At 41.0% G+C, this 25,817-nt stretch overlaps 1 protein-coding gene across 1 annotated transcript in view; it reads right to left on the bottom strand.

Moving 5' to 3' along the window:
• nlgn2a (neuroligin 2a) overlaps positions 1-25,817 on the bottom strand; it is a 231,639-nt gene that overhangs the window by 120,961 nt on the left and 84,861 nt on the right. The window contains 1 exon segment of the mRNA XM_031735038.2: positions 24,008-24,876. Within this exon segment, the coding sequence (XP_031590898.2) occupies positions 24,008-24,515 (508 nt within the window). The 5' untranslated portion in view covers positions 24,516-24,876.

The following is a 25,817-nucleotide window of genomic DNA, read 5'->3' as shown; positions in this document are numbered from 1 at the left end:
TGCAGGGTGTACCCTGCCTCTCTCTCCATGGTTGAAGAGAATGGATGTAGAAATGTAAATAATGCGACTATATTCACACATCTGGAAACTCAAAGTGTAAGTGTCCTTCCAAATATGTCTAATTAGTCTGAGTTAATGTACTTTACATTCATTACTAAGGTTGTATTCATCTTGAAATTATGACTTTCAGAATCTTATCAATGCACACTGTATACTCCACAATGACAAAGCAAAGCCCGCCTGCCAGGACTCTGTAAATTTACTGCTGCTGCTGATTTTATGGCTCCTTAAGTTATTACACTGATCTGACAATGTAATACTTACTGCTTTGCTTACAGAAACCCAATGATACTGGGTAACGTATAACTGTGGACATTTCTACAACAAAATCCATATTGTGATAAAGGTTTCAGCTGTGCTTCGGTACAAAACAAGACATATATCTCGGTATTTTCTATAAAAAGCAAAAGGTGAGATATCAAAGGGACTTTTATTTAACGGAGACCGAACAACACAAAATATTTAAAACTAGTTCTGCTAGAAGCTGCTGAAATTTGTAGCAATCTTGTTAAAGCCATGCAGTATGTTTCTTTTCAATAGTACCCATTTCACTGGGTAAACTGCTTTCTCTCAGTTGGGAATAGCGCCTTGTCCCCTGAGGAGGCAGGAGCACCGACCGGCACAGAAACTGAGGCCACGGATTGCTGTGATCACACTGAGCAACAAAACTGATTTTAGTTTCCTAAAATAAATCGATATTGACTTAAGTGCATGTTAGATTTAGAACATTTTCACCTTTTCCTTGCTGTCACACCGATAAGGAAATGAAGCCATTACACTCCACCAGACTGCACTGAGGAAATCTGCAGTCTCGCCTTGCAAAATACAGGAGCTGTTCATGTACTGCTTGATTGGTTGGTTTGTGATAGCGTGTAACTTTGGACTTTAGGTGGAAAAAACACAAAGTGACCAACAGTTTGGTGTTGTTGAATGTAAACTTTCTAAATTTAAGATATCATAGACTGTTGGGCCACACTGCCTCCCTCCACTCTCTGCACGAGAGCTTTGAAATCGTGCAGAGGGAAAGCAGCGACAATATTGTCTCATTTTAATTCTCTCGAAGTTACATAAATAAATTATATATTTAAAAATCAATACAGCGCCCAACCCTTTATGTAGTAGATAATATGTCAGCTAATTAAGATGCAAAGTGAGAAATAACTGCGCCATAAAGCAGCCCATTATGAGTACACATGCTTCTGACTCAGAGTCATTTCATGGTAGCCATCATTCTTTCGGCCCCTCCTCCTTCCTTTTCTTTCTTTTTATACAATCTATCTTTTCCATCCTTCTATTTCTTTTCCCTTTTCTCCAATACCGTTCCCCCTCTTCTTCCTTTTTGTACACTATTTTTCTCTCGCTGTCAACTCTCTCTCCCCTTTCAGTCTCTCGGTGCCTCATTCTCAAGCTTCAGACTGAGAGCCTGAGAAATATCGATCCACCCTGGCTGAAGGGCCAGAATCGAGTGGGCAAAAAAAAGGAAAGAAAGAAAAAAAGAAGGATGGAGAAGACATGGGAGAATAGGATGCTGACACAAGGCTTTCGCAATAATGTGTGTACAAGAGAGACAGGAAAGACAGACGCAGTAAGACGAAGCTGAAAAATAAAGAGAGAAAGAGGCTGATATTTGGACAGGTATGGGGAAGAAAATGAGAAGAAAAGGTTGGGCGTGTGTGCATGTGTTGTTCAGGTGGGCATGTTATGAATGAGGGGAAAGGTGGAAAGCATGGCTGGAGGGTATTTGTAAAAGAGGTGGGAGTTAAAGGAAAGAAGACAAGGAATGAGGCAAAGGAGCTGAGGAGGGAAGGGGAAGTCTGGGAGGAAAACAGGATTCTGAGAGGGAAGAAAAACTTTGGATGAAGAGATGACAGTGAAAAGAGATAAAGAGATTATGTGAATCAGAGAGAAGGCGAGGTAAACAGAGATGTAGGGAGTGGTGGGGAGGCAGATGGAGTGACATTTACGGAGTGGTGATGATCGCGTAGGCATGAAGGTTAAAGCCATTTTCTCCCCATGTAGCCAGGCATGCACACACACACACACACACACACACACACACACACACACACACACACACACACACACACTAGTAGGCTTAATCTGTTCATGCATTCATGCACTCACTACACTGACAAATGTGTGCTTTAGAGCTGAATCTGAATCACTACAGACCTCAAATTACAACAGTTCAGGGTTTACCGTCATCACAAAAACAGAAAGGAGGATTATCAATGAAAAAGGATTACCATCAACCACGAATGAGACATTCTGCTATTCTTAACCCACACTGAACCTGAGTGGGGGTCGTGCTGCTGCATTAACTTTTCATAAAGTGAACAAATAAAGAAAAAAAAATCATTACATTGCTTCATATGTCATATTGAACACCCTGTGCAAACTCTGTTCACTGCACACACATTTTAATGAAGAACCCTCCACAGAGCCCCCTCCCGTTTCAGCAGTGAAGTGTATGGCAATGTCCCTGTTACATTCAGAACTGATGTAGGATTTTTAAGACCAATATTCATATTTTGTGAGTCAAAAATCCTTTAATTTACTCGTTTTACCCGCTGTCCAAAAGGAATGTTGCAGAGCACCCTGAACAAACCATATAGCAACACTCATATCATCAGCCATCATCCATTATCAATGCCAATACCAACAGACCAGTAAACAGTCAACAATACTGGTTGTTGGTCAACCAGTATTGACCAGCAATATTGGCCGTCTAATCTATCACTCTAGTTATACTGAACTGAAAATGATGTAATCAAAATTGTGAATAAAAAAGTAACAATTTCTATGTTTCACAATTATTAAGCGCCCATTTCCTTGTTACTCTTTGATTTGACTAAAGTAGCTTTGAATGAGTTATATAACTTGAACCGGGCCTTGGTGCGGCTCCTCATTTCATCGACTGATTGCAGACTGAAAGTTGAGCTTTTGGCTCATTTGCACATAAAGTGCTTAACAAATGTATTTGGCCACCTGTGATGAAAACAAGAAAGAAAAGAAATCTGTCAAAAACTTGTTTAAAGCTAAAAGTTATTAAAATTATGTTTTATTCTCACATTTGAACTTTTAACATTTAAGCACTAAAACTAACTTTCTGTTCAAGACTGCAAGTAAATAACTGTTTTAATTAATTAAAAATAATATTACTGCACTATTTTTTTCTAAAACAGTAAATTTGAAAAGCATAACAGTGATAATAATATTCTAGCATTAAAACCATCATTTTGTTTAAAGAGCTTGGATATACAGGAACAATGATGATTCTGCTAATTACCAGTGCTGGTAACTGAGGGCAGCTGTGGCATAAACCTTACATTGGGTGATGGTAAGATAAATTTGTACACACTGTATGCTGACTTTATTATTTCTAACTTTGGCCATGGTTCATCTAAAAGTAGAAGTATACAAAAAGTATCCTAATAAACTGTAATTTCAGGTGATCATCTCACATCAGCTTCACAAAGCAACGAGCTCAGTAACTGTTAAACGTAAATAACAGAAGCTGGGGAGCAAAGAGATATTAGGTCTAAAACACGTTATCATTTCTAAGCTTTTCGCTGTAATTGAGGACTCTAGTGCCGGTGCAAACAATGGCTTCAGCAGGTAGCAACTCCAAACATTACAATGACGAGGCTTGCCAGCTTACCACTTCACCATTATTACAGTACCAAATATTGTGATTATGTCCAATTACTACTGACTTATGGTGTGCCTTTTCAAAAGAAGGCTACCCCATTGTTCTGAGTGTCATGAATCATAGCAAGATCGCAACAAGCAACGGCATTAGTTTGAAATCAATTTGTGCAGAAATTATAGATTTTTAAAAGCTCTTCTTTTTCTTAGAAAGCAGTAGTTATAGAGGTCTGGAGTTTAATTGTAACAAAATAATCACAATTTAAAACACACATACTACGATATTTCAAATTCCCACTTCACGCCTGTGCTTATCCAGTCAATTTCTACTCTTAATACACTGATTTCCTTGGCTGCCGAGGTGATAAGATACTAGAAAGACACAGACCTCATATCCCATAATGCCCTGCGTCTATCAGAAGAGCATCTTCTGTTCATCACTCCACGTAAAAGATAAGAGCTATGCTCAGAAAAGTTTGCTTTTTAACCATTTTGACATTTGCAGTTTTGTCAGCAGAGATGTGTGTGCTCTTTATTAGGCTAACCTTTGAAGAGCAACAAGTCTTTATGTTGTCTGACATATGGGGAAGGTGGAGGAGGTAAAGGAAAAACAAGGAAAATATGGCGGGAGGCTGCTCTGTAGAGCTATCAAAATGCCGACAGGCTCAGCTGCTCTGTTGCCATTTCATGTAGTATTTCATCTCAGAGGTAATCTCTGCGGTGTGTTGTCTTCCGTTGCCTCTGTTCATGAAAAACACAAAGGCATCAATCTGTGTTTGTGTGTTTGAACAGTCATTCAACCCCTGGGCTATTTCTGCCCCAAACAAAGGCTTGTTGGTGATCTGTGCAATAACCTTCTAATATGGTCCAAGATCACTGTGGCTGTTTATCCATCTATGTGGGCTTTAAAGTCTTCTTTAGCACCAAAGCTGCTTCCACTGCATGATACACAGAAGCAGTCTGTTCTCCTAAAGAGACACCATGCAGACAAGAATGTCTTTATTCATCTGAAGTGACTGTGACACTGAGTATGGACTCAAATAGTGTTTGGGACTACGCTCATTTTGTGTTTTGCTTCTCTGTTTTTATATCGCTACAGACTGAGAACAGAAAAACTGTCAAATAAATAAAATCACAGGTGAAAGACCAAAACAAGACCCAAAGGGAGATTTATGTACATCATTTGGCTAGATTTATATTTTACAAAGGCAACAGTTCAATCCATAGGACGCCTCAACACGTACTGGATCACAGATCAAAATTCTGCCTCTGTAAAACTGCTTTAGACGATTAAATTATTCAATTAGAACAGACTTTTTCCTCACCTTACATTACAAAGACTGCCAGAGCCCCAGGAAGCTGCACTTGATATTTTTGGGGTTACTAAAGACTAAACACTGAAACTCATAACACTGCACAGAAATCCAGAACAAAATAATTTAAGAGAATAAACATTACTTCGCATGAAAGTTTAATCCATCTCTGGTTAGTAACCAGAACTTAACTGGAACTTGGTTGTATTGGCATGTAATCTGGTTACTTTTAGCTCCAAAAGGCAAACATGGCAGCAGCCAACAGGTGACATCACTGAGGCTACATCCATGTATGTCTGTAGGTGAAGTTTCTGATTGATGCTAATATGTGTATTTATTTGATTTCAGTATTGTGTGGTCTCTAATGCTGTTTTCTGTGAGACAAGTTTACTGTTTCCTCCAATAGAAAAGCCAGATGTCTGACAATGACAGCACACATACAAACACGCACTTTCACATCTTAGTGAGGACATTGAATTGACATAATGCATTCCCTTGCCCTAACCATAATCATTAGAAATGATTAGGGTTAGCATGAACCTAACTGTAACCCTAAGCACAAAACTACATTTTGAGCCTCAAACATGCCTTCAAATTCATCAGGACTGGCATTTGGTCCCCACAAGTGACCGCTGGACCCCACAAGTATATTGGCATGCCAATTTTTGGTCCTCACAAAGATGTTTAAACGAGTACATAGGCATGCGCGCGCACACACACACACACACACACACACACACACACACACACAGTCGTGTTTTCATATCCTTGTGGGGACATCTAATTGGCATAATGCTTTCCCTAGACTCTTACCCTAAACCTAACCATCAAAAATAAATGCCTAACCTAATGCAACCCTGACACATAGCACAAAAATGCCTTCAAACTCGTGGCAATGTGGATTTTGTCCCCATAGGGGCTGTTGGTCCCCACAAGTATAGTAAACTTCCAATGTTTGGTCCCCACAAAGATATGTAAACATAGTGTACACACACACACACACACACACACACACACACACACACACACACAGAGAACTGCCCTCATACACCCAGCAGTGGCTGTTACCTTACTGACTTAGTCAGTATTTCCCTGACTTCACATCAATTGCGTTTGAGTTGGGACCTCTTGTTGTTTCTAACTCTTCATCAGCCTCTGCCGCTCTTTCTCCTCATTGTTTTTTTTTCTAAATAATCAGCTATAGACTGCTTCATCTCTGGAACACGCTAACAGCTAAATGGATTGTTTCACGCGTCAGTGCATCAGTGCGCACGCATTGATAATGAAAGTGCCGGCAGAGTGAGTGAAGAGACAAAATGAGCCAGTGAAAAAGAAAAATTACTACTTTCAACCACAATGAGCAGTAGGTTCCTGTACTGGAGGAGCACCAAAACAGGCACAGACACAAATAAAACCTCATAAAATCATACCTTGCACACAAACACACTCACACACACGCTAATTTTAAAGGAAGAGAAAAGAAGAATATATACTCCTGAGCCTGTTGCTTCACATAGATCATTATCAGGCTCTAAATACAAACACATTTTTAGAAAACAATTACATCAGTTATACTACACCACCTTACAGTTTGCTAAAATTTGCTAACCATTAGCCACCATAAACCAGTGGTTGTAGCAGACGAAGTAAAGCTGCAGCAGTAAAAGCCTCACAGAAGTGGTCAACATTTTATTTTCTGTAAATGATGGTGTACATTTAAAATGAAATTCTAAATAGTGACACATGATCCTACTTGATACGTTCCACTAAATAAAAAACTGTTAAAGACTAGGATGGAGACGGTCAGTGCACACAGCAATCTGGGCATGTCTTAATAAAAGAGCCTGAGTAACTTCTGCCGGCTGCTCTGAGAGCGACGACACAAAGCAGTGAAGCTGGTTTGGGGCAGACACTTTTTTATTTTCCACCATCTAAATCCATCTCAGTGCTCAGTCCTCTCAGTGCAGCCTTGTAAGAGCTTATTCCACCGCGGGCTGCAGCACTGGGACATTACTAACCAGTGAGCAGATGAGGCACAGCTCCTAATGCTGACAGAGTGGACCCCTGACGGAGCACTGAGATGGAGCAAAGGGAGTAATTTGGGTCAAAAGGCCAGGAGGAAGACCAAGATGCAGAAACATGCTTATATACATACTTTTATACCTTTTGTGTCTTCCTTTGGCTTTTCAGCCTCTCTCCTTATGTATGTCAGTTGTGCATATTCCATTGAAGGAAAAGTCCACTCTTAAATAACCCTGCTAAGTCTGAATAATGAAACCATCTGAGATTTTCCATTAATATTAATTTAGCTCAGTAAGGTCTTCTAAAATAGGAGTAAAATCCTATTAAACTTGAGCGCAAAACTAAAGGAGACGTCTGGGAAATAAGGCAGAGCTGACAGCATTGGTAGAACATGTTATTTTAATGCTTTTGGACAGTTCAATTGCCATCTCTTTTTCAAGCCACCTTACCTCCCCAAGCTACATCATACATACAACCCAACAGTGTAATGTGTTTTGTCAGGTAGAGACTAAACCCGTAGCAGCTGCATTTACTGTAAAAATCAAGTGGGGAACAGCTCTGTTAGCTTTAAAAAGGTATTTGATTAGACCCATAAAAAAGAAAAAAACTTTGATAAGCAATTAAAAGTTTAGCACCTCGTGGAAAAAATACCTCATAGAATCACTTGTGTTTCTATTAATTATTAAAGTTTTTCTGCCTAAACTTAAAGCTAAATGTAGTAATCAACATCACCTACACGTAGACCCATCATCTATCTGCGATTAACTTGACTTTCTTGCATCATGCAGAATGTTTAAACAGTTAGTTCATTCATATGTTATGGTGATGCTCAAGACTTTAAATTGATTTGCATGTAACTGAGTGAAATAAATATCTTATCGCCAAGCAAAACAAGATTTAGCACTTGGTTGAGAAAGCCTTGTTGGCAAGCACAGTGGTAAGGCATTTGTAGTTAGTGTTGTAGTCAGTCACTGGGTTAGCATACATCTCAGGAGGGATATTGGCAAACTCCCTGCACAGATTTCCTGTAAGTTTAAGGTCTGGAAACTAGCTGGACCACCCTGTGTACCTATTGTGCTTCTTCTTTAGCCACTCCTTTGTTGCCTTGGTAGTATGTTTTGGGTCTCTGTCATCCTGAAAGACCCATCCAGGACCCATCTTCAGTGTTCTGGTTTAGGGAAGTAGGTTCTAGTCTAAGATTTTAGGATACATGAACAAATGTCCTGTGCCCAAAGCAGGGGAAGGTGTTGTTTTGGTCATACTCAGCATTTCTCTGCCTCCTGGCTGGGTTTGTAGGGGAACAAATACTTATCTCACTCAGTGACATGCAACTTTAACATTTTTTATGATCCTTTTTTTGATGTAATGTGTCTCATTCTGGATTTTTGGTTGATTTTCTGTCTCTTTTCATTAAAATTAAACTATCATAAAAAATGGAGACTGCTCATTTGTAAGTGAGCAAACTTACAAATTCAGCAGAGGATCAAATAAATATTTCCCCCACAGTATATAGAGAGGTTGGACTTGAGCTTGCAACTACAGATACAGGTGAAATAACAATAATATAACACAGTATTCATGGCTGAGGATTATTGTAATTCATAACAGTTTGAATTGTGATGATATAGAAAACTCTGGTAAATGGAAAAACTGTTACATGAATAGTATGATAGATAAGCATAAAGTCTGAATAGCAAAAACGTTCCTTTGTTTTGGTTGTAAGAGCAGATGGTTACTTATTTGAAAGCTCACTTGTAAGCATTATGTGAGGTGAATTTACATAAAGCCTGATGGAAGGAAGAAGCAGAGTGTCTTCAAACTGTGATCAGTTACAGTTTCTGTGACGCTGTCCGTGGTGCTGAAATTTGCACCGCTATGAGTGTGCAGCACGTGCTGCTGGTAAAAAGCCTCCCAGACGGCCAAACTGGCTTCACTGTGCGTAACGGCAGTGAGCTGCTGGTTAGTGACAACTGAATGTACGCTGTTTCTTAATTTCATTACAGAACAAATTGAGAACAGAGCCAAAAACCGCACGTGATCTCGCAAAAACACAACACTGCAGAAGAGTGTTGACAGTGATATAAAGCGGAAAGTGTTCCAAGACTGAAAACTGCATAATGCAGTAACAAATACAAGCTGGTAGTTTGATACACCACCACATTCTGATGATATGATATTAAATGTGCCGCTGTGGGCCTAACATTACCTTACACAGTGTGGGTACATTTCTGTCTCCAGTTCTTCTAATCTGTTTTAACATCAGCTGTCAAAGAATCCAAACTGTGAATCTGTGAATATATAAGTAGTTCATTTTTTTGTTACGTTACAGTAAGCACGTGATTCAGCCTGCATGCTATATGACACGCCACACTGTACATCTGTGCACGTCAGCATCTGTGTGCACACGCATGAGTGCTTTAGTCCAGGTGTTTGAGCCGCACTGAGAACGGAACTGAATTTTCATCTCCAACAATCAGCGTCTCCCTGACTTGAGCAGCGTCTCCTGCTAACCCGTGATGAATTGTGTTGCACTGATTCATTGACTTGCTCCTGCGTGAGGATATCAACAGACTTGTTCCTCCAGAGGAGGAGGCCTTACCTCTGGATAACCTCCTGCTCTCTGTATCTATTCCTTCCTTTTTTAAATCTCCTTTTCCTCTCTACCCTTACCATTCAGTGTTGTGGGAGGCACTGTTAGCAGTGGGATCTGGCATAGGAAGCTGTGTGTGTGAGTCTGTGTGTGTGTGTTTGTATCTGTATGTGTGAGTGTGTGTGTAGGAGGGGTAATTTGCATTCACTGCCACAGGCCACCTCGGCTTCAGAAGCCCTGAAGAGATGGCCCTTTGAGCTGCATTGAAAGAGACGACGGGTACGTGTGTGTGTGTGTGAATCTGTGTGAGTGTTTGTGAGTGTGTAAGCGAAAAGGAGAGAGAGAGAGGCGGATGGGAGGCAGCAACATACCTCTTAGTGCACAGTTAGCAGTGTGACTAAATGTGTATATGCACCAACAAGTCTGTGGCTGTGTGTGTGTGTGTCTGTTTGCATACATGTGCATCTTCAGTAGCTTAGCCTTGAGGCAAGCTGCAGCCATTATTAATCCTCAGACAGCTGAATTCTGCTTTTTGCTGTACGCCTCACAGGTTGCTGGGTTCTTTGATCTTCCTATATCTTCCTTTCTCAAGGTTACTTTATTAACACTTGCAGCGCACTTTCAGTCTGAGAACACGACCTGTTTCTAATTTCCAGGGACACCTAAAACAGATCAGATCTGTGCTCAGCCTTAAAAAGGATTTATCACGATTCGCTTCCATTACAAGTAAAAACACAGTAAACATCAAGGACAAAGGGATCAAATCGACTAATTATAACAAGAAAGTTTGGGATCAGTTTCACTCGTTTCTGTGCTGCCATTCAATAAAATCCTTCAGCAGGACACTACTGCTTTTCTATACTCTGAGCTTATCTCTGTTTCACAGCGTTGCTGAGTAATTTCCCAACACGGTTGGTCTCATCAACATCATGGTAACAGGGCAGCTGACCGTGCTGCCCCGAAATGCCTGACTCAGCAGCTCAAAATGTGAACGATATCAATAAACCGGAGGATTAATTATAAAAGGCAAATATACTGTGAAGTGTGCGGCGATTTATGACTGTTCTCTCCCGCTATCCGTTACACAAAATCTGAGCTGTGTTGAGGCTGTGCCAGAAAAACACAGCTTCACAATCCTAACAGTAAAAAGTGGCTTACTCATGGCGTTACCCCAGAGATACAAAGCTGTGGATATGTTCGTCTGCACGCTCGATAACAGTAGAAATGAATGAGCATCTACTGTCACAAGACGTTTTTTTACCATTTGCTTGGTTTAAGTTTTTATATTTACTTGTGTTCCAGTTTTCATCAACTAGTATTTGATGTTTTAGTAGCCAGACGCTTATCGTGACATAAAATGAAAACAGGATGAAGTGAGTAAAAGACTAAAAGACTAAAAAGACTTTACATTTATACGCTTCTCCTCTGCAAGTATTTTTGTTCCTGCTTTGTGACATTTTAACAAGCTAAGAAAAGTACTCAGCTGCTCCTCCAGCGAGTCTTCCTTCCTGCGGATGAATTCTAACCCTGCTGTGTTCGACTGCAGCACGAGAGGGCAGTCCTTGTTTTTCTCTGTAGCCTCACTGAGATCAGCGCAGTTTTCCTTCGGCTGCAAGTTGTGCTTTACAGAGGAACGCTGGCTATTGACATCAGCTGCTGAATACATCTCAGGCAACAGCGACTATAAGGTGAGAGACGCCCACAGCTACCCTGCTAGCAGTGACTGCACAAAATAATAACACTGGGACTGTCCACGAGCAAACGGATTATGGGGTGGTGGGGTTTTCCTAGACAGATAATATACTAGGAAGTTAGAAAGTGAGGAACTAGGAAGCTGTTAATAAAGTGGCCTGGTAAAATAATATTTAAATAAAAAGGAGCTATCATTACATGTAGCTTTAAAACAAGCAGCTTTAAAACAATGCATTACCAACATGAGGTTACTTTTTTTGTTTCTTTTAAAAAAGAAATAATTAAAAATAATAAAAGGTAAAACATCTTTTGAACAGGTGGACATTTTTCACTTTAAAGAAGTGCCACTGGAAGAAACAGCTCATCGAGTATTTTGGGGTTTTAAACCTACAAAAGGCACACGTGTGGGAGCGAGCGTGTTATCACAGGGAACGTCTAATTGATAAGACACGGAATATTAGACTTCATCAAATCACATTAAATGCACTCCATCAATCCCCGAGTTAATTCAGATGATATTCCAGATTGTGCTGGAGCGCTGCTACAGAAGCCAAGCCAAAAGAACATGGATAGTCAAAGCCTGAGAGCTTAATATTTAAGTACTGTTGTAAAGTCAATTCACTCTCCTGCGGCTAAAAAGATCATTTAAATGGACTGTCTACTGCTAAATCCTATTTCTGCCTTCATTGCTCATCCAAAGCATATGGTGATGACTGGGAAGCTGTGAGAAATGCAAGGAGGATGTGGGGGGCTGAAGACAGAGAGCAAGGAAGGAGGGAAGACAGCAGGGAGGTAAAATGGTGGGAATGTGAAGTGAAAGAGGAACGATGTAGTAATGCTGGGAGAGGAGAGGAGGGCAACCATAATGACAGAAAAACAGCAAGATGGAGGAAGGACAGGAGAGTCGATCAAATCAATGATCGAATGCAACAAAACATGTAAAAACACAGCAGATTGTTGGGATCATGTGATGTGCATGAACATGCATACACGGCACAAACATCCATGCACACATTCCCTTTCATTCTCTCTATCTTACAAGCTATAAATAGCAGGATCTGAGCTGCTGCTAATTCCTTCATTCAGAGGCGAGCAGAAAGGCAAAATGCATGCAGCCTTTCATGCACACTCTGACAGGAAGACACAGGAACTGGTGGATGGTTGCCAAGACAATCCCTCCATCCCCTCCGTCCCCTCCATTCCTTCCTTCACGTGACTTCAATCTAAAGTCTGTACTCCTTGAACCGCCCTCCTTCCCTTTTTCTCACCCTCTTGTTATTTCGGCATCCCTCGCTAACTACACCATTGCTTCTCAGCTTCCTCAAGAGGCTTACCGAAATGGAGGGAGGTGTGTTTGTTCAAAATCATGAAGCACAAGGGAGTTTCACTGCTTTAACCAGGCACCAAAATTCCAGGACTGAAAAACAGGAAGCCAAACTGCAGGTCTTCAGCTGGCTACTTCAGGACTGCTCTGAAAATCAGTCAATCTCAAAGATTCTCAAATATATACAATATTTTACAGCAGAAGTAAACAAAAAACAAACACATATAGTGAATTGACACTTCAGTTTCTCCAGGAAGTAAATGGGTTTAGCTTGTTTTTGTTTTTTATGTTAATTAAAAATGAGAGTGACTTGAAATAGCTACACCTTTCAAACAAAGCTAGCTAGTTAGCACTAATTAGCTTATAACGCCTTTATTCAAAACACCAAGATAGCCATGGCCAAAAGACAAACATTTAGACTTCAAATCATGTGCCCACAAACCAGTGGGTGAGGCCACTGTGGCTACTGCCATCTTTTATACACAGTCAAAACTGGAATCATTAGCTTATCTTGCTAATTAGCCTCCCAGCTACACCAGCAGTGGAGAAAGCCTAAAGTGCTCAAGGCCAAGAAGTTCCTTTAACTAAATATAAAAGGTGTTACTAGCAGTACATTAATAACTATATTAAATGGTCATCTTTATGACTATGACGCCCATTGGGGCATACTTCCCTTATCTTTATTGAGGTTTTTAATAACATTAGCAGCTCTCACCGGCTTTGCACTAAATTTAACAAAAGCAAGTGCACAGTGCAATAAACCCGAGTCAAATATGAATAACTGTATGCTCACTTGTGACAATTATAATAAAAGAAGCGCTCACCGTTTGGTTTTGGTTTTTTATCTAAAGAGCGAACTAAGTGTATATTAGCTTAAATGGCTAGCTGCAGCTAATAAAGGGTTCTTACAGACTTCATCTTCTATATTTAACAGTTCTCCTCCAATTGATTTTTTTAATAACTTCAGAAGCATTTTAGTTCTTGATCAATATCATGAAGTGGCAGATAAACACGTTACAGTAATGAAATGCCTACATTTAATGAACTGCTGGTGACACCGTCTTTGATTTCGCTAATAGTTTGCTCAGTGTGACCATAGCGTGCCAAGAAGAGCTTAGTATTTTTAACTGTTTTAGTATTTTAAATCAACTTTGTGATATACCAACTTGTAATATACGATGTTGTTAAATTGTTTTTTTAACACCAGAAAATCAACAAGTGGTGGGCAGAAATATGGTAAATGTGCACTACACATTCAATACATTCATGTCTGCTGAGCTGCCAACCGCATAACTTACTGAAGTAAAATTTTAGACTTTGATTTCAAACTTTTTGAAACCACAACCAATTACGAGACTGGACTGCATCCCACACACAAGGTGCAGTTTTACAGATAATATACTACCCAACTGCAGCCCACATGATTTAAAAGTAACAATCCATCACATAAAACCCAATGAAAAGATGATACTTTTTTGACAGACCCTCTCTGGTTCCGGCAGACGCTCCTTTCTTTTCTCATGCTTTTCCCACCAACTCTACACTTTTTCTGTGCAGATTTGTCTTGTAAGATATGTTAGCCTAAGTAGTTCTGGACACATTTCTAATAACCTTTCCTCTCTTTCAACAGTCCATCAAACCCACAAGCTACACCAGCTTAGCAGTCAGCAATTTAAAAATCCGCTCCTCTTCCTCTGAGCTCATGTCACACAAAGTACTTGACAGTGTAGCAAAGAGTGATGTTACCGTCTTCAGATTTTTGCAAATACCAAAAATGAGACAACGCTTAGTCCTCCCCGGAGATCGTTTGCGGTTTCTTTGCTGACAAGTTGATGCTTTTTGTCATGTAAACGTCAATTATTTCATAAGCTCCCACATTAAAATCAAAATTAAAAACCTAGGCGTATAACCAGAGGTACTACATCAAAGGAATCTAGAGTTCATCTTTTAGTATAGAAAATGTTTTTGCCGCTCATCTAAGAGTTTTTATCACTTCCTAAGGGTAAATGTAATCTGATTATTCTGGCTTAACGTCAAGTCAGATACATGTCACACATTACTGTTTACTCCTGCCAATCTCTTTAAGCCCCACTTCTGTACTTTAACTCAACAGTTAGAAATATAAACGATCCTGACTTATATGCCTACGTTTTAGCATCTGCATTAGCTGCAGTACAGTCAACAGCATTATCACCCTACAACTCTGCAACCTATATCCACCTCCTGACTGTCAATACACATACAGGCAGGCAACACAACACATACACAAGAGTGACTTCACAAAGGTTTATCTTTAGGCTTCTGAGAGATGTCCTGAATTCTATATAAGACTTTTTAATCCAATTGTGAGACCAGATATGGAACTTGAGGGAGTAGTCTTCAGATTTTTCAACCACCAGCCGTGTGGTCCTGTGTGTTTTATGATCCTAGATGGATGATGGAAACAGCTGAAAGGCAGCGACTGACCCAGGCGGATTCTTTTGCCCTCGCCACCTAAGTGTAAGATACAGCCTTCGACCGAGCAGACCATTCGTTGTCTGCACCACCGTGCCTCAGGACAGAGAACAGAGCAGAGGGGAGCAGACTGAGCAAAGGAGCGGGAGAACGGGAAGGTGAAACATGAGAGGAGGCAAAAAGGAAAAAAGCAAAGATGTCAGATTTGGTTTGTAAGGGCTGGACCACAGGCTGGATGAGGCCTTCTGTTCTAACCTCCATCTTTGACAATACAACAACCACCTCAAGATGCCTGACTTAAAATCTAACTCTGCTCTCATCGTGTCCTTGTCTTTTTATTTAAGCCTCTGGTTTGTCTTTCGGTTCTGGCAAGCGCGCCCTCACATCAAAGAAAACTTTTGTCAAGTGTGTGTGAGCGAGAAAGAGAGAAAGACAGTGGATATTTCATCTGCAGGGGGCTACAGGCGCCCATACTGTATGTAACAGCAATTGTTCATTCTAGGGGAAGTGTATTCTGCCTGCAGAAAGATGGTGATCTATTTCCCCTCCCATCATCCCCTTTTTTCTCCCATTTTTGTTCTTCAGAGGGTATCAACCAGGGTAAGGAGGGGGAAGAGGTGACATAAAGAAAGAGATGGAGCAGAATAATCAAGGTTTTTCTGGCATCAGAAGCAATATCTATCCTACGTCTACTGCTGCACGCTGGCACTTCTCTCACTTCCCATTATTTATCTGTTTGTTTTTATCTCTTATTTATGCATCTCTAGCCCTTTGACGATGCTGCAGAGGGGCGCTCGGCCACCGTGTGCATTATTGTATTAGTATTGAACCCTTCTTGATGAATCTCCTCAGAAAATTGAAATACTGCAGAATGGGGAGATGTGGGAGCTTGAGCTTGATGCATGGAGATAGATGAAGCATCGGATGTAATAATTTATAAGGCCCCCAGCATGCACCGTGCAACTCTGCCAAAAAGGCACAGCTCTGACAACGCTGAGGTTAGCGGTTCAAATCCCAAAGGGTTCTCTGGCAAAACTGATGTATACCCACTTGGAAGGGACTAATTGAACAGCTTAAAAGGCACTTTTGCAACAGCTTATCGGGATTTAACCCCAGCCTACCACCAGTAGCGTTCTTGTGGGAGCAGTGGAGTTTGTCTCATGCTTATCCATACAGTTATTTATCACTGATATTAATACATGAATGCAGGATGTAAGAATTTCATAACTAATTCATGCGAGTCTTTAACTGTTTCCACAGCGCTCCCTTTCAGCGCTCACATTCTTGATTGCAGTTTTTGTGAAATTGACTGAACTTGTGAGGAGCGCTAATTCATACTGCAGGCTGGCTGAATAAAGGTGAGCTGAAAGCAACACCTCTAAGCTGGTGAGGAACTGTCACATAGATGGGAGTAATATGTAATAGTGTGTCCTACATGTGAGGTGGTGCATTTGTTATTTCAGGGCAAAAACTGTGCTAGAAGAAATACCCTAAGGGTTTCAAACATAAATCCCACGGGCCAGGATTTGCCCGACAACGACCCATTAGTCGTGAAGTTGTACAACTGCTTCCTTCTGATGAACACCTCCCCCATGGCCATTCATATTTATTCATAATTTCACACCAACATAATTAAGTAATGAATAGTTTTGTGTGTGTGTGACCAATGATGTAAAAAAAACTTTGGCATCACTGTCCTAGATCATAAACCTCCACCAGAAGCTCGTCTAGGGTTAGGGTTGTGTTTTGTTTTTAACTATTTGTTCAATGGCCAACTTTCAGAAACTAGAAGACAAAGTCTCATATATTCATTGTATCCTAACACAAGCCCTACTGCTAACCTTAGATCGGATGCCACTGATGTGGACACTGAAAAAACAGAACATGTTGGATTTACTTAATTCAATAGTTTTGCTTTGGCAGCAACTTAACCAACTGAGTTAACTCAACATTCATATATTCACATTCAATAAACCTGTGCATTTTGTGTTGATAAGGTGATTGAAACATGTTTAGATGAAGTAAGTAGAGCTCATGGAATATTTTAATCCTTCACAATTTTCTCAACAAAGTCAAAGTAACATAAAATTGTAATGGATTTACAACAACTTCCACTCCACCCATCCTTTTATCTTCACCAGGGTTGCATGGGGGCTGGGGCCTATCCCAGATGTGATAGGGTAAGAGACAGGGTACTCCCTGGAAAGGTCTCCAGGGCTAACGCGCAGAGAAAAACAATCATTTACACTCACGGGTAATTTATAATCACCAGTTAACCTAACCCCAATAAGTGCATGACTTTTAACTGTGGGAGGAAACCATAACACCCTGAGAGAACCCACTGCCAACTAGTCAGATTATGGATTTGAACCCAGGACCTTCTTGCTGTGAGGCAGTAGTGCTAACCACCACACCACCAAGCTGTCACTCCAGACTTAACAAAAGTAGGACAGCTATGATTATAAGGCTTGATGCAGAATTTTCTTTACATTTTGTCCTCGACAGGTTAAACCACAATAAATAGCAACAGCATACATGTGGTGTGTGTCTCTTATAACTCCAGATTTTCCTGCAGTTTCAAATCTCGTGTGATCTTGTGAATTTCCTGAGCCCAGACAACAACAACAAGAACAAATTAAGTTGTTGAATTGCTTCATACAGATCCTACATGATTTAATTATGTTCACCATAGAAACATTAAATTATTTTGTTAAAATTATCATTTATTTAGAATTTGTAAACGTAACAACCACCCAGTTTTCTTTTTTAGAGTGGAGACGCTAAAAGGTTTTAAGATGCCTGGTCCTGAGCAGCTACATGCTACTGAAACACTCACATCTGAGGCTGAAACAAGCTGCAGCTCAAGGTAAAATATACATTTTTCTTCAAAAAGATCAAAGTGCTAAAAAGCTGAAACGGAAACAAATTCAGCAAGTGACTCCAGCTTCGGTTGTCCATTTAGGCTTGAGTAGGTGTTGTGGGTATAATGATGGGACAAACTTTCTTTAAAAAACTTCCTGCTGCTGACTTCAAAGCGATGGTTTCTTTATTCCCTGTGCCTAACTGCACAAAGCATAGCCATAATGGATTGTGTATGCCGGTAAACATTTATAACGAGTTTCCATTTGTGGGCTGCTGAGTCCAGCTACTCCAACTTATTCACCATGGAGGCTTGCTCTGTGTTAACGGCAGCCGACTGCTGAGAGAAGCATGTGATCTGTCTGTGAGCCTGAGGCGGCATCGGCTGCCGGTCCTCCCCTCGCCTCATCCATCAATCCAGCGTGACTCTGCAGGAGTGAGATGAAAACCTTTCGCTATGATTTATGGGATATCATCTGCAGGAGTACCAGTGGAGCTCCTGCCTCCCAGCATTTGATGAGGAAACTACCTGCCAGACGCAAAAACCAAGACTGAGTCCAGACTACCATCACTGGACTACTTCTGCACTGTAAAGCCTTTATTATAACCTAGTGTTCATTTTATTCCTTCAGAGGTACTAATAAATGGAAACCACAGCAATTCTTAATTCTTATAGGCTGAGGTATGAATGTTGGACGGCTCTTTGTTTAAAAACCACTTAAAGCAGCTGAGAATGTTTCGAATTCTTCTTTAAAGGTACTTTGCAGGTAGCTTGTTCCAAACAACTTGGAAAACTCATCCCGTTTTTAAGGATTCTGCTCTCTTCTGGTTCTTCATTTAATTTCTCTGACTGGTGTTTTTGTTTTTCTTGTTGCTAAAAATAATGACTTCCACTAAGGAGGTTATTATTTGGTAGTATCTGCAGGCATGTCATCATTCTGCCTGTAAACATGATAACTTGAAGGAATTCTGATAACACCTGGTAGGTGTGCAGAGTGCAGTCATGTTAATCATCCATCAAAATCTGGCTTCCAGTTCAAGGTCTTCAAGGTCAACTTTATGATTTATTGGACAAAAATTGACATAAAGCCACATAACTTAGAAACTAGGACTCTTACAAGTGTGGTTTAAGATTTAAGATATCATGTCACATTTGACCTCTGACCTCTCCTTCAAGGTCAACAGGTTAGTCTAAAAGGTCAAGATGATAATAATGCTATATAGAGCTGTTTGTAATGAAGATTCTTACTCCCACTGTTTGTACTGTCAAAGTACATGTATACAGGAAGTGACATATAAGCATTCTAAATACATGTCACTTTGGAAATCTGACCTCTGACCTCATCTTCAAGCGCAAATAAACTCGTAAATTGTCAATTTTGCTTCAAGTTATACTGCCTTTGATACGGGTCTATATGGATCAGGAAACCTTATAATATAGTCTGTGTCCAATGGCATGTTACATATGACCTCTGACCTCAATTTTACTTTTAAGCTGAACCCAAAATGTGTTGCATCTTTAAATAAAGTATGAGAACGAGTGGCCTACTTGGAAATATACTGTAGTACAGTGTTCTATAATAAGCTCAAGTTATTTACAAATCAATACCCATTAACCCACTCCTACATGATGTCTGTGTAATCAAAGCAAACATCTGTAATGCTTCCCTTATCTGACTGACTTCACTGCACCACAAACTTAATGTTCTTTTAAAAGAACAAAGAAACCAAACAAATATATACAAGCTGCAATAATACAATATTTCTTTAAATGTAAATACCTCCAGAGAGTGGCTTGCCTTGCCTTCTTGTTCTTTATGGTTCTGGCTGTATGTTTTGGGTCGTTGCCGTGCCTCCCTGAGGCCACCATGTGTTGGATAAAAATGTAGTCTCTAATTGAAATCCAAAAGATGCTGCAATGTGTCTTTTCTGTAGCAATATATACATAATAACTCATTTTTTCATTGTTTAGAAAAAATGAAAACCCATTGAGTGATTAGCATTTTCTGCTCGAAACTATTCATATAGTCAAAGAATGTGATATGAAAGCAGGAAATTAGATGAAGCTGTCTTTAATCAAATATTAAAAAGTGTCATTTTTCATTCTTTCTTTCAATTTGTTCCATTTCTTGATTTTGTTTTTTTCTAAAAGACTGACACATTCAGAAGCATGTTTATTCAGGAGCGCCATGGGATGAATGAAAGAAATGACAACACATGGCTAGCTTTGCAACTTACTAAGCACTTAAATATTAATTAAAGAGCCATGAGTAAGCACCAAATGTTAGCATATTTGTTTATCTATGAACAAACACACATTCATGTCAGTGTCCCACTTTCTCCTATTTGCACCGACGGCAGCATTAAGACGTAATTCTGCCAGCTTAATCCACTTAAGACCAGAGTTTTTTGGGTTTTTTTAAGGATTCTGTCTTAAGGGTGCCCTGCGAAAGGATACAAGTACAAAACTCTCAGGAGACGGAGAATTCATGTTTTAAAAGTAAGAAGAAAGACAGTGCCAGCCATGGTGTGGCAAGAGAAAATGCATATACCCCAAAAGTCTCTAGCCCTAGTCTCCTCTCCTTGTTTTTTATCTTCCTTTCCTCGTTTCCTTCCATCTCCTCCATTGCATGTGTAAAAAATGATTTGGAAACCAAAAGGCAGAGGAGCAAAGACAACAGCAACCCCGGGGCTGCTAGAGATTGCTGAGGCTAGCAATGTCATGCCTGACTCGACCACAGTAAATATAACAGCAGTGATGATGGAGGATGGGCGGAGGAGGGGGTGAAGCGAGCTCATATGGATCTGCAGCTCTTTTTTTCCACACTTGGAATAAATTATGGCACGTGCACCGTATTTGCTGGGATAATGTCTTTCTAACCTGGACGCACCTTACAAACAGTGACCGTGTGGTACACCGACGACGCCGGGCGCTCTGCTGATTTTTCACATTGATGAATGAAGGTCACTGTGGGGAGCTGTTCAGCACCTGTGTGACATTTGCAGAAGGCGCGCTGCACGGGAGAATGTGAGCGAGTGTTTATATGTTTCAGAGTTATGACATTTCCATTTCCACATCGCACATCTCAGGGAAAAAAAAGTGAAACCTGATGTATAATGCTCTAAATTTGCCCGCGGAGCTGTAAGTGGCAATGATGGGGAGTCGAGGGCTGAGGCTGCGGTCCTGGAGTGGAGAGGCGGAAGGAATGGTTTTGAACTGCGAGGTGGGTAAAAAAAAAGAAATTTAAAAAAAGTTCTGATGGACGGGCAAAGAGGGAGACTTAAAAGTGTTGGTGAGAAAGACATGTTCACACACAGACACTGTCAAGCTACATCATGGAGGATTCTTTTTTTAGCCTCAATACAGATCTTTAGTAACACTTCATTCCTCTTTGGAAAACGTCCAGTTGGCTTTCAGGTCTTATTTTCTTTTCCAAGCAAAACCCAAAATGCTTACAAGTTTGTCTCTATAAAAAGGTGTTGGGAAGCTGTGCAGCTTTTACTCGAGATATAGAAATGAAAGACAAAAATGTGAAGCACAATATCCTCAGCAATGAGAGAAAGGGAGGTGACGGGAGTCTCTACTTTTCATATCACACCTGCTGACGAGATGGAAATCTTTCCCCCTTATTGCTCGTACACCAAACAGTCCCTAGACTGACAAAAACGTCCACAGTTTGATCTGAGTTGAGAGAAGAGAGTTCTTGACTGGAAAAAAAAAAGTAAAGTCAAAAGTCACCTAATCCCTTTTCTCATAAAGCTGCTGCAGTCCTGGCCTTTTTGTTTTATAACACCCAGAATTGGATGTACCATAAAACCAGCAAAGGGGTAGTTGAAATGATTTTTGATTCTCCGTGGAGTTTTATATTGTTTCTTTTATATGTAAGTCCCAGATGCAATTATGATCCTAAAACTAACAGTCGTCATCTACATTATGTGCAAGGTGGGTATGAAAAATTAGTTTTTAAAGTTGTGAAAGACTCTAAAAAAGAACTCTAGAAAGTAACTTTTATACAACCACTCAGACTATCCCTGTAAGTGGTGACTGTTCACTAAGCCCCTCCTCTACACAGATAAATCATCACTTCATCATCATTTGCTTCTTCAAATGTAACTAAGTGTATTCAAAGCAAGTCAGAAGTTCGGTTAGACTGAAACAAGAGTCTGAACTTAACACCAGGGCAAGCTAACAATACTGGAAGTTTTGCTTCAACTGTATGTCTATGGTTCTATGTGTTGGTGGTGTGGGGGGCACACTTTATTGGCAGATAAAGGTGCTCCTCTTCACCTAGAATTAGGCCTTCTTTGTGACTCTCAAGCAATGCTCAGCCAGTCCTCTGGTTAGTCTCTCATCCTGAGGTCAAATGTCAACTCCACCGTCTTGGGGAGCACTTAGCGAAGGCAGTCCTTGTTTCCTCTGCGGTTGCTGTGAGCTCAGTGCAGCAGCTCATGAACCAGTTCTCTACCTACTTGAGGTTCTGGGCAGAGTGGCTCTCCAGCTCGCACAAGATCACAAACAAAGGCTGCTGTAGCCGGCTGAAGTCCAAACATGAGGCTGAAGCCAACGGGATGACAGATTAATGTAAAATGATATCGAGGACGCAGGGGCTGATTCAAAGCAGCTGAACTTTGGAACTATCTGGTCTTTAAGTCTGACGTCATTAGCCGTGCTGGGTCCAAACTCCGCTGCAGGTCCCTAAGAAGTCAAACGATCACTGTGGGATCACTGAAAGTTTAAAAACTGTCCAAATTCTTTCATCTGTAATGAAATGATCAGCGTTGCTGCTCTACCAGGTGTAACAGTTAAGTTTAACATCCAGGCATCCATGAAAACAGAATTTATTAAATTTAACAGAGTTAGAAGTTAGCAGAAAGTTAGCTCGCTAGTTTCCGCCTAAACATGATATAGCATGTTCTGACTGAGGGATTTCTGAAAAATTAAAACATACAGCTCTGCTATCACTTCCGACATAAATGAGGACGGGAAACTAAACAGCAGTGACTTTTGTAGGGTTACTGAAGTTTGGCTAGCTGGTATATAATGACGTGCTATGTGATCGCTAGCGACACAGCTATGTTAGCATAATATAAACAGTGAAGCTGGAGGATGACCGCTAACTTTTTTCCACTTGATAGAAGTTAACATGAGGGTTCCCGATGGTTAGGCACAAATGCAATCGCATGGCAGGATGCTGTAAACCGACCAAACGTCAGTCTGGAGAAAAACTGAGATAATCCACAATATGAGGTTAGTCATTAATAGACTGCTGCATGGGCTGAGCTGTAGTTACATCATAAGGTTTTAAAAACTGAGCTTTGAAGTTAATAGTGGTAATAAAAACCAAGAGAACCCAACAGTGAACACTGACTGTTTTTAGGGGCTTGTTGAGATTAAATAGAACAAGATATAAAGCAGTAAAACATGTTAAAAACACAGCAGCCTTATTAAACGCAGAGTAGTTTGGGCCCGGAAGCAGGATTCATACGTCATCACTTAAAGACTGAATAGGTGAGGGTACTGTTGCCTAGCAAGCAATCCTGGCTCTATCAGTCAGACAGAAAAAAACAAACAAAAACAAAAAACAAAGACAAAAAGCAAAAAAACCAAAAGTAGTTTCTAAAATATATTTAAGAACGGAAAATACTGTCTTCTACATGGTGCGGCTGTTTGTGCCTGGAGCTTTACTGACTTTACTAAAGCTACAAGCTAGAAGGTGTTGGTTGCAAATACTAAAACAATCTGTCAGTTATCCTCAATCAAACAACAAACTTCACATATAATCTTCTATTTGGCAGCCAGACAAAAAGACGAGTCGGCTTTTTCTACCAAGAACCTGATGTTGCAGACTTAAAAAAACATGTACAGCAGTAACTGTGTGCCTGCTGTGTGAGCATGGAAAGCTCAACAAGAATGGTACGGTACTAGTAACTAAAGGGTTTTGAGCTTAGTGAAAAGTCCACCTCTTCCCTGTGCTAAATGTTACCCATCAAAGCCCTCAAAGTCCCACATCCACCAACCCTTCATTTCACCCTGTCCCCACTCACCATCCTCCGTGGGCACGTAGACATTGAGGTAGAGGCAGTCTTCGCTCTGGTTCTGGATGTAACCGGCCGCCACGTCCAGGTTGTCTGTGAACCACACGGGCAGCATTATCTCCGGCAGCACACCGTGAACATTTTGAGGGCACACAGGGGCAAAGAGGGTGGCGTTGCGGATCTCCTGCCAGGATCCCGGGGCCTCAGGTGGCTGAAAGCGGCGATCGCCGATGGGCGCCGTGGCGTAGGGCACACCCAGGTACTGCTCCACAGGGCCAAGAATCTCATTGTTCAAGTCCTTCTTGATGCCTCTGAGCTTGCCATAGTTAGTGGTCACGATCGGGTGTTTAGAAGGATCCATCTTCTGGCTCGAGGCTAGACTGAAGAGCAGAATGAGGCCTAGGACGCTCATGAGGCACCAGTCTGTCATGAGGCTGAGCTGGCTTGTCCTGGACGACAAACTCCGCCGACTCTGTTTATTTATAAAGAATGGAAGGGGGTTCATGACTGAGTTCATACTGTTCAGCCACCTGCTTTTAGTCTGTTTGGGAAAACTTCTCTCTTTATGAGCAAAAGTGGATTAAATCCAACAATCTGGAAGGTAAAAAACCCTTAATGACTAAAAAGAGCGTTTTTAGAAACTCGAGCAAGACTGAGGGCGCTGACTGAAGGTGAAGTGGAGGACAAGGCAGCTGCTTGGGAGAGAAGGGTCCTTTGGGCTGTGGGTGCCGGATAAAGGGGTTTGGACCTTGGAGTGGGTGCCAGGTCAGTGGTGATTCTCAGCAACGGTGATCCGAAACACTTCCCAAGCCATGGCTCTGTTGCGTTCCATACCTATTCGTCCTCAATTATCCAGATAATTGGATTGATGATGAATTCTGCAGAATGAGACAGAGAAGCAGGGGGGAGGAGGGAAGAGATTTAAGGGACGGTGATAAAGAGAGAGAGAGCGGGGGCGGGAGGGAGGAAGAAAAGATAAAAGAGATTAAGCTTATCTGGAACAGAAATATATTCCATTAAATGTTGTCAGTTCAACATTTTTTCACCTTCAGCTGTTGCCGAGGGACCTTTTTTTCTTTTTTTTCCTGAAATGAAAGATTTTCTAAATCCAGAGCCAGTGTTGTGGAGATCAAACTAACAAGGGTTCATTTTGGGAGCATTTCATGTGACGATCAACGTGTTTCACTTCAAGTCGTTACATCACGAGGCTGAAAATGTTTCTCTCCAACATGGACGGAAGATCAAAAACAAACACAATGACACAAATGCAATTTCTGCCATCATGTTTTTACGTCCTCTGGCGTTTGCAACATAATCCCATGTATGCTCCTTGCTGAGTGCACATTTCTACATGTCTCTCTATTCATTATGTATGAAAATCCTTCTGTCCCAGCGCGACCTGCACGAGGGCACGATCCCTCCTGGCGGGCCGAGCTCAACCTGGCAGCTAGCACGCACGCATCTCTGCCGAGTTTTCACCGAACAACGCTGCTAGCGACGCCTCAATATTTCTGGTTATTAAATTCCTCGAGGCTTCGGAGGTTCTCGTGGAGGTAACACTACAGACAGTACAGTAGACAGCGTTGGTGGACGAGTAGAAGCTGGAGATTAGGGCGAGCCTTTCACTGCCCAGTAAGGTCAAATGTCAATAATGTGCGCCTGTAAGCAGCTTAGAACAGCCCAGCTGGGACGCTCTCTGGCTATACGCAGAACACAGAGACACGCGTAGCATTAACTGAGCCACACATGAATGAAAGCTCACATTCTGTACAGCCATTCATGTAATCTACAGCGGAAATGTGCAAATCCTCATCTAACA

Source organism: Oreochromis aureus, linkage group 3 (genome assembly GCF_013358895.1).
Source record: "Oreochromis aureus strain Israel breed Guangdong linkage group 3, ZZ_aureus, whole genome shotgun sequence".
In the NCBI taxonomy this organism is placed as follows: Eukaryota; Metazoa; Chordata; class Actinopteri; order Cichliformes; family Cichlidae; genus Oreochromis; species Oreochromis aureus.
This window is presented reverse-complemented; position numbering and strand designations above follow the sequence as displayed.